The 9,088-nt window shown below is 44.4% G+C and overlaps 1 protein-coding gene across 1 annotated transcript; it reads right to left on the bottom strand.

Moving 5' to 3' along the window:
• Positions 1-1,409: 1,409 nt before the first annotated feature.
• On the bottom strand, positions 1,410-7,828 carry LOC139200080 (scavenger receptor cysteine-rich type 1 protein M130-like). Its single transcript, XM_070829311.1, has 10 exons — positions 7,697-7,828; positions 7,484-7,606; positions 7,306-7,381; positions 5,769-6,074; positions 5,374-5,676; positions 4,283-4,588; positions 3,902-4,204; positions 3,437-3,766; positions 2,237-2,328; positions 1,410-1,769 (listed from the first exon to the last, which is right to left on the bottom strand). The coding sequence occupies exons 1-10, from the start codon at positions 7,826-7,828 to the stop codon at positions 1,686-1,688; spliced, it is 2,055 nt and encodes a 684-aa protein (XP_070685412.1). The 3' UTR covers positions 1,410-1,685.
• Positions 7,829-9,088: the final 1,260 nt, after the last annotated feature.

Genomic DNA, 9,088 nt, shown 5'->3' with positions numbered 1-9,088 from the left:
CACAGTGATAAATATTTTCAGATTGCCTGAATCTGCAGCTTGCAGAGGACTTTTAACGATGACAGGCGGTGCTGAATATCACCGTCACTCCTCACAAACGTCTCCAAACATGTCAGCCTGTCAGGAACAAGAAAAGCTCATCTTCCTCTTTGCGACATACATTTTTGATGTCGTACAAAGGAGCTTCAGTGTTTGACTGGGTCCCTCAGTGGTGGTAATATTGGACTTTTTGTGCCTGGGACACCTTCAGTGAGGCTTTAAATAGTTTATTTGGCACTTTTAACCTGGTTGTAGCAGAATCTTCCATCAGATCATCTCAATTTAGCAAACAGTGAAGTGACAAGAAGGCTTCTTATCATACGAAACACATTATGATATGTCTCCTGTCTCCTAAAGAGTATGTTTATTCACGTATATGTATTTGTAATAGAAGATTTTGAGGGAAAGGTAATATCTGCCTGTACTTTGTTCAGAGGCACCGTTTGTTTGAGCAAATCAAACCACACAGGCGTCGCAAGGAGTTGGTCGGGGTTAGTTTACAGTTATTTAAATGCTAATAAAATGTATGTCTGAAGTCACTGCTGACTTTTTCTGCATGAATACAAACTATGATCTTCCCCTAAACGTGCTGCCGGTGCCTAAACCATAAAAAGTAGTGGCTTGTGAAATTGGATATTTTGAATACCTCGTCAGTGAACGTGTTACTGATGTATTCAGTACTTGCCAGGTGTGTTAATTAGCATTACCTCGTTATGTTAATAGATAATATAATTCAGGCTGAAACATACATAGTTTTAGGCCGTTTTCCATCTCACAGCTGTTTTCATCTCACCATTAAACACCGGGCATTCGAGGTTAGAGACTATCTGGTGGAGGGAGTAGGACTTGGTTGGAGTTGGTGAAGGTCAAAGTAGAGCGAATATTAGATTTTCATGGCCAGAAAAACACGAATGCAAATTAATGATAATGTTGCTTTTGTATCTGCTGGATGTCTAAATGGGCTCGTAAGGTGATAATGTGCCAGATGTTGTGTTTACAGTTTGTTTTGCTGAGAAATCAACTGTGGCTGCTTTAAAGAACGTCAGATATGGTCGTGCATTTGATTACTGCTGTTCTGGGCTGTTGTGTGTTGACTTTACTCACCAAGAGGCGGCCAAAAGGAAAAGAATCAATTTAGCAGGAATTCAGAAACACTACTGGCCAGCAGTCACTGCATGCTGCATAAAGGCAGATGCTCTATAATAACAGGAGAATCAGACACACAAGCTTTATTGATTGTAATACATTTTACTGATCAGCAGAGGCATCATAATATTCTTTAATATATTCTTTATGGTTAACGTTCCCTTCAAAAACACCATCATTCAAAGAATATAGTTGTGATCAACTACAAAAACTTAAAGTTTTGTCACTCAGCAGATTAAATAGAACAACAACATGTTGCTCTTGTCATTATAATCAGCTACGATAATAATAAAACATATTTCATGCTGTTGCAGGTCTCTGCAGGCCTGTAAATTTCAATATAAAAACCAGGATTATGTCTTATGAACCACTGGAAAGCTTTTAATATGAGGCCTATAGAAGAATAAAGTAATAAAGCACAACGTTAAAGGTTTAAATGTTACTGAATCGTCTCCGTTAAACTCTTTGACACGCTGTTACTCTGTCTTGGTGGCTCCTGCCTATTCCCTCAGGCTTTCTCTGGCGTCATTAACGTAATCCAGCGTAATGTTGTCCTCTCGTCTTGGCGTCCGCCTTCTGCTGCTCTACGGAAACATCACAGGGAATTTTCTTAAACTCACACAATAGAAATACCGTCTCTAAATCTATATATGTTAAGTACTCAGCATAAGTTCTGCAGAGGTCCCAGACATTTGGTTGCAGAAAAAACAAAATTTTGGTGCTGATCACTAACATTAATTCCCAAATAAATCAATTCTTGAGGCTGTAATAACCTGTACTCCATGGCTCAAATGGTCATTTCACTTTAATGCACATTTCTAGAGCTCTAATTAATCATGACAACAATATTTCATCATCTCCTACTTCATCTGCTTTTTTATTTTTGCTGTTATGTTATAATCACTCAAACACAGCGTTTTCTTTTAAATTAAAAGCCCACCACAAAAAAAAGAGAGAGAGAGAGATCCTGTCTCTGTTCGCCACTGGGAAGCTTTTCATGTGAAACATCACAAACCAGCCTGTGATTAAGAAGTACACTGGTGTGTAGTACCTTGCAGTAGAAGACAAAGAACAGCAGGGCAGCAAAGAACTTCATAATCAGCAGCAGGACAAGCACTCTGATGACCAGATCTGTTAAAGGGGCTGCGACAGATTCACAATCATTACATCAGCTTCCACACCTTGTGTTTGTAAAAGTTACAGTCTCAAAGATCTCTGTTTTGTTTGTGACACACTTGTAGATGTGTTCGGTGTGAGAGGTCCAAAGAGATCCACTTTTCTTTTTCTTTGGATTTGCACTTGTTTTTGTTGTTACATCTTCAGTCATCATCAATCTTTCCTTGTTGTTTCAGCCAAAGTAACTATCCTCCTCCTTTCGCAGTGTTTACGGCAGCTTTTCCCAGAAACTCTGACTCCATATTGATTTCGTTAAAAAAGAATGGACGGGTGTTTCATCTGTGGCGTCATCAAACGGTGACAGTGAAGTTCGATAGAGACATTTATATAACGGAAACGTTTTTAACTTAAGTGCTTGTTGTGCTTCCTGTACTTCTAAACCACTGCAGCAAAGACAAGAACAAGTTCAGAGTGTAAGTCTGCAGCCTTTTTGCAGTCAAAAATAATGTGTATGTTTTATAAATGTGTTGTTAATTATTCTGTTATGATAAAATAAGGAGTAAACACGTCCTCCTGCTGGAGCTCAGCCTGGACAGACACAGTGTTGTAAGCAGTGGCAGAGCAGATATGAACGCTGTGCTGTAGCAGAAAATTGCTGATTAATTCCAGTTGGATCTGTGTTTGCTCACTTCAGCTGGATGAATTCCTCAGCGAGCTGTTTTCTGCTGTATGCATGATGCTGACAGGCTGAACTGATCCACTGATCCACCCTGAGCTAAAACCACACCTTGTTTTAATCTCATCAACACTAAATATGTTTTCATGCAGACGAGTAATTCAATAAACTGTCTGATTCAGATTGCCAGGTGCTCAAATAAACATAATCCAATTTTATAAGCTAACAATAACTTCATTTAAAATGCAGTTCATCCTTCTGAGAATTCACTTCAGCCCAGCTTTATATGAAACTGATAATTAATTACAGTTTGCATATTCTTCATCCCTTCAGTCATTCAGAATCTGCTCTGCAGCTGGAAACAAGACTTTTTTTATCTGATTCAGACACATAACACTTCCAAGTCTGCATGCACTGTGTCACATTTCCCTGTTTAACTAAGTTTCTCTGTGAGGTTACCTGAGACGGCCACGTAGAGTGTCTGGCTCTCGAAGGAGACGTTCTGGGAGAAAGCGTAGATGCGATACACACAGCGGTACTCCCCTTGGTGGCTGTGGTCTGCTGCAGGGAACTGGAAATGGGCAGAGTGACCGACGGCAGGCAGGGTGGAGCTCTGTGACGTGGCTGAGGTGGTCAGGATCAGCTGGAAGAAGCCTCCTGGGTACTGAGGCAGGAAGGAGCAGCTGATGATGAACCTGGAGCCCAGCTCCACCTGAGGCTCCTGATGATTGGCTTCAGAAAGCTCCTCAAAGTGGGTAGAAAAGGAGATGTTTGGCTGAGCCAGAGAACCTGTGAGCACAGTGGGAGTGGGGGGGCATTAAGGTGACAGAATTTGTTGATTAGCAGGAAAATGGGGAATAGTACAGAGGTGAGCAACCTGTTATTGAGAAAGTGAAAGATGTGGCCGTCACTGTTCAGGGTTACCTGAGCAGAGCACCTCCAGATTGGTGTAGCTTGTAGCTGAAGACGGAAGCTGTAAACACTCCCGCAGCGTAGAATCAGACTGGACACAAGAGCGTCTGATCCACCACACAGTTTCACCTGAAGTGTCTTTGATTTCTGCTGAAACAGCAGAACCACAGGTGAGCTGTCTGCACACTGAAGGTGCTAACTTCTGTTCCCACTCAAAGACCCTGTCGGCCACCGGTCTCCACTCTCCGTGCTGCTTCATCTCCAGCGTGCCATCACAGCGACTGGCTCCCCCTGTCAGCCTGATGTTATCGAGCTCTACAGAGACAGGAGGGTAGTTAATACAAGAAATAATAAGTCATTTCAAATCAATCAAAGCTGACGTTCCTCTCCTACCTGAGCAGGTGAGACCGACAGCTTTGCCAGACGAGCAGGTGTCTGCAGCCGAGTCTGAGCTCCCACAGTCCAGCAGAGCAGACTCTTGGCCATCACACAGGAACTCTGTAGACCGCACCGGAGCCTCCCCCTCTCCATAGAGCGCCCCCTGGAGGGCCGAAGGAGCCCCACAGCCGAGCTCCCTGCAGACCACCTCTGCGTCCTGCAGGTCGAAGTCATCTTCACACACTGAGGACCACAGCTGGTCAGACTTCACCTCCAGTCTGCCTGAGCACAGACTGTTCCCATCAACCAGCCTGATGGAGTCTGGAGACAGAAGGAGATCTGTCTGTCAACAGGCCCTCAGTGGTACAAAGACACTGAAATACATCAGGCGAGGATTAAATAAACAGCCCACTCATCATATGTCACCGTCTCACTGCTTTATCCAGTTGACTGTCAAAAGGGAACTCTTATTTAACACAATGCTGGTTTTACAATTGATTTTAAGATATTACTGATCACTTACAAAGCCCTGAGAGGCCTCGCCCCCAAGTGATCCAGCAGATTTATGGCATCGCTTATCGCCCTGAGATGTGTGATGATGTGTGATGCGTCGTTCTTTATTGTTCCAAGGCCCGAATTGATAGACAAAGGTGACATTCAGAGCTGCCAGAGCGTGGAATGACCTGCTAGAGGAGATCAGGGCTGCAAACGGTCTCATCTTTTAAAAACCTTTCTTTTTTTTTATCGCTTCTCTGCAAATCCATGAATGTTTTGCTCTCTGTGTGATTTCATGTGTTGAGTTTGACTGCTTTTAGTTTGTTTTTGTTTTTCTCTGTGTGCTTTAAATGTCTTTTATTTATTTATTTATGCGTTATTTGAAAGGTGCATTATAGATAAAGTTTCTTATCATTGTGAGCTTGTCTGAGGGTTAACAGAGGAGAGAAAGAGACATGAGGAGGATTCAAACTAAAGAAAGTTGGTGTGCTGCAGAGATACTGGGAGGAACATGATGGAGTCCCTAAAATATTTTGGTTTACACTCAGTAGTTAGGAAAAGGATTATGGATTAAGGATTCCTGTTGAAGTTGTTGCCATTGACAGTGTTACCTAAACAGTTGACTTCCAGCCTGCTATTGGAGGAATTAGACCATATTAATCCACATTCCCTGAGTGCAGACTCAGACGGACCACAGAAAGATGAGATTATCCACGCAGCTGGCTGGTGTGTATCATTCCTTCTGTCTGTTGAGAGAGCAGAGCCGCAGCCCAGTTGTCTGCACACTACGGCTGCAGACAACAGGTCCCAGTTGGAGGAGTGATCGGCGACGGGTCTCCAGTCCCCCTTGTGCTTCATTTCAAGTCTGCCGACACAGCGGCTGGCCCCTCCAACCAATCGGACCTCATCAGGCGCTAAAGCAGATACAAGTGAGTCATTAGTGAAAGATATGAAGTAACTTGCATTGCAATAGAGATTAAGCCAAATTAATATGTGGCTCTTCTACCTGAGCAGGTGAGACCGACAGCTTTGCCAGGTGAGCAGGTGTCTCTAGCTGAGCCTGATTGTCTACAGTCCAGGAGAGCAGACTCACGGCCGTTACACTGGAACTCTTTAGACCACACCGGAGCCTCCACCTCTCCATAGAGCGCCCCCTGGAGGGCCGAAGGAGCCCCACAGCCGAGCTCCCTGCAGACCACCTCTGCGTCCAGCAGGTCGAAGCCATCTTCACACACTGAGGACCACAGCTGGTCAGACTTCACCTCCAGTCTGCCAGAGCACAGACTGTTCCCATCAACCAGCCTGACAGAGTCTGTGGAGAGAAAAGAAAAACAAAAGTTTAAAAGTGTAAAACTTTATTGCATCTGATCTATCGACCAAAACTCTTTTTGATGTGTGGAATGGAAGGAGTGGATCATTTTAATGTTCCTGCACTGAGGAAGCCGTCACATCAGCATTGCGCTCGCTTGACAGCTGCATTCACGTTATACTGCTGTGGCTCTTGACATGCAGACACTCGTCACACATCAGCTTCTGTCCTCTTCTTTCAGCTACTGCAGGCCGGTAATGTTGGGATTATTGTAACCAACCATGCAGAGTCCCTTCTGGTCTGCGTTCAGAGAGACTGTGATAATGTGGCAGCAAGAAAAATGGTCTCAAGAGCGGTAGATGAAGGTAACTGTGTGTTGGTGACGCCTGGATTAAGCATTGGATGACCCAAACTGCCCTCTAATGGTTTAAGATAGTCAGAATAGCACGGCATGGTTGTATCCACTCACTTATAAGTTGCCAAGTTTGACTTTATGCAACCAAACCAGAAGTCAGTGAAACTCTTGCTGGAGGAATTTGCCACAGCATGACGTGACAAAGCCTGTGTGTGTTAGTCAGAGCAGTTCTCTCCCCCTGCTGGTGGCTATGTTTGGGAAAATGTCAGTAGTTAATGAGGGGGCACAATTCTTTATCCTGCCACTTAGCTGGATGACCACACTTTTGTCAGATGCTCTGCTCACATGGTTTCGCCTAACATCGCTATGCCGATGATACCCAGCTCTGACTGCCATCATACACCCCCGTGTCGTGATGCAGATCTTGGCCTGCCTCGCCGATGATGCCTCAAAATGGATGACGTAGTCCCACTTTCAACTCGATCCCCTAAGACTGAACTCTTGGAGCTCTCCCAGCCAGGCCTTCTGTTCAGCACAACATTAGTATCAAGCTGAGCTTCGCCTCGCTCTCTCCAACAGAGTCTGCTCTCGTCCAAAACATGGCGGTATATTTGGTTGTCAACCAACCAAAGACAACTCATCTCACCCCAGTTTTCACTGCTGTCCACTGGCTCCCTGCTGCTGCTCACATTAGAATCAAGTCATTAATGCTTAGCCCATAGAGCAGACACTCCAACCGAGGAACAACGCGCCCCACTGGCCGGAAAACTCAATCCAAACTTTTCTGCCATGTGCTCCTTTTGTGGCTGAATGAATTACCTGACTCTTTCCTCTCCTACGCCCTTCTGTCAGGTGGAGTGTACTTCTCTCTAATGTTACCTGAGCACGTGATCTCCAGGTTGAAAATGGAGTTGTCCTTCCTTGAAAATACACACGGCCTAACTACAGACTCGGACTGAAGACAAGTTGATCTAATCCACCATATAAATGCGTGAGTGGGAGCCTTTGTCCGACCCGTTAAAACAGCAGAGCCGCAATCCAGTCGTCGACATATTACATCTGCCGTCTTTAGGTTCCAGTTGGACATTTGGTCATCCACTCTGTTCCACTCTCTTTGTTTCTCCACCTCCAGCTCACCAGCACAGCGGCTGGTTCCTCTCACCAACCGCAAATCTTCAGGCTCTGAGCAGACAAGAGTAATTAGTAAACACAGATGAACTCAAATTTGTTAAACTAGAACTTCAAACCAGAGCTGGAGCTCCACTTCTACCTGAGCAGGTGAGTTGAACGGCTTTGCCAGATAAGCAGGTGTTTCTAGCTGAGCTGTCACAATCCAGCAGAGCAGACTCTTTGCCTTCACAGTGAAGCTCTTGGTTCCGCGCCGGTGCCTCCGTTCGTCCATACGGCACCCCCTGGAGGACAGAAGGAGCCCCGCAGCCAAGATGTCTGCAAACCACATGTGCATCATTCTGGTTAAAGTCATCCTCACACACGGAGGACCACGACCCGTTCAGCTTCACCTCCACTCTGCCTGAACACAGATGAGTCGAGTTCACCAGCCTGACAGAGTCTGCAGAGAGAGAGAGAGACTTCAGATTTAAGACGTGTTGGTTCACAGTTTGTTCTTCAGCTAATTTCCCATCAGGTATTTTTCAGTTATTGTAGCTTTGTGCGTGTTTTTGTAGTTTTCCTGCATTTGACATTTAAAGTGCTTGTTGGGATGTCGAATAGTGTCTGAAACCCACTTGTTTCACATCCAACAACTTTTGTAAAATTTTTAAATCGACAATCCCACAAGCCTGCTCAGTTCACACAGTAATGGTTTAGGTGTAGAGCAGGGGTGTCAGACTCATTTTAGTTCAGGGGCCACATGCAGCCCAGTTTGATCTCCAGAGGGCCGGACCAGTAAAATCACAGCATCATAACCTTTAAATAACAACAGCTCCAAATGTTTCCCTTTGTTTTAGTGCAAAAAAAGTACATTCTGAAAATGTTCACATTTAATGAACTCTCTTTTTACAAAACGACCTGAAATGTGTCTTCTCTGTAATTTTTACACTTTGCAAAGTATGTTTGACACTCCTGGTGTAGAGAGTAGGGATCTGAGCTTGTCTGCCACTTCTGTGATAAATATTTCCTTTACAACTGTAGAATAGTTGTACTGGAGACCAGGATGCCAATCAAATGGAAACTACTGACTATCACTGTGAAAGGAAATTCAGAAACTAAGGACCTCGGACCAGAAGAAAAGTTGACGTGACAAAGGTAGGTTCATCTTTCCTGGGTAATGTTTTCTTCTTTGTCATGCATTCAAATTCAAATCATTTAGTGGGAATACCACAACTTAATTCTACTGTACAGCACAAGATGTGTGAAAAAATCAGAATTCCTAAAATAGCCATTAAAATCCCATCAGTCTCTGAGCTCGCTGAGGAATCCTGTTTTTGTGTTTGTACTACAGATGGTTTTACCTGAGCAGGTGATCCACACACTGGTGTGAGGAATCCTCTTTGTTATACACTTCCTCAGTGTAGATGCAGAGTCAAGACAGGAGGGCGTGAAGGTCCACGCATGACTCGACTGACGCAACCCTGAGATAATCTGAACCACAGAACCACAGTCCAGATGTCTGCAGACTTCATCAGCCAAGTTCAGGTCCCAG

The sequence above is a fragment of the Pempheris klunzingeri genome, chromosome 4 (genome assembly GCF_042242105.1).
Source record: "Pempheris klunzingeri isolate RE-2024b chromosome 4, fPemKlu1.hap1, whole genome shotgun sequence".
NCBI lineage: Eukaryota > Metazoa > Chordata > Actinopteri > Acropomatiformes > Pempheridae > Pempheris > Pempheris klunzingeri.
Note: the sequence above shows the minus strand (reverse complement) of the source record. Positions and strands in the feature narration are given on the sequence as shown.

What these genes read in the sequence shown, in the direction of transcription:
- LOC139200080 (XM_070829311.1), bottom strand. Translation starts at nt 7,828, where the DNA reads ATGGACGAACGGAGGCACCGGCGCGGAACCAAGAGCTTCACTGTGAAG. An exon ending in CCTGGAGATCACGTGCTCAG is followed by an intron (nt 6,075 to 7,305) that starts GTAACATTAGAG and finishes TTCTCTCCACAG; the next exon opens with ACTCTGTCAGGCTGGTTGAT. An exon ending in TCTTTGTCTTCTACTGCAAG is followed by an intron (nt 1,770 to 2,236) that starts GTACTACACACC and finishes ATGTTTCCGTAG; the next exon opens with AGCAGCAGAAGGCGGACGCC.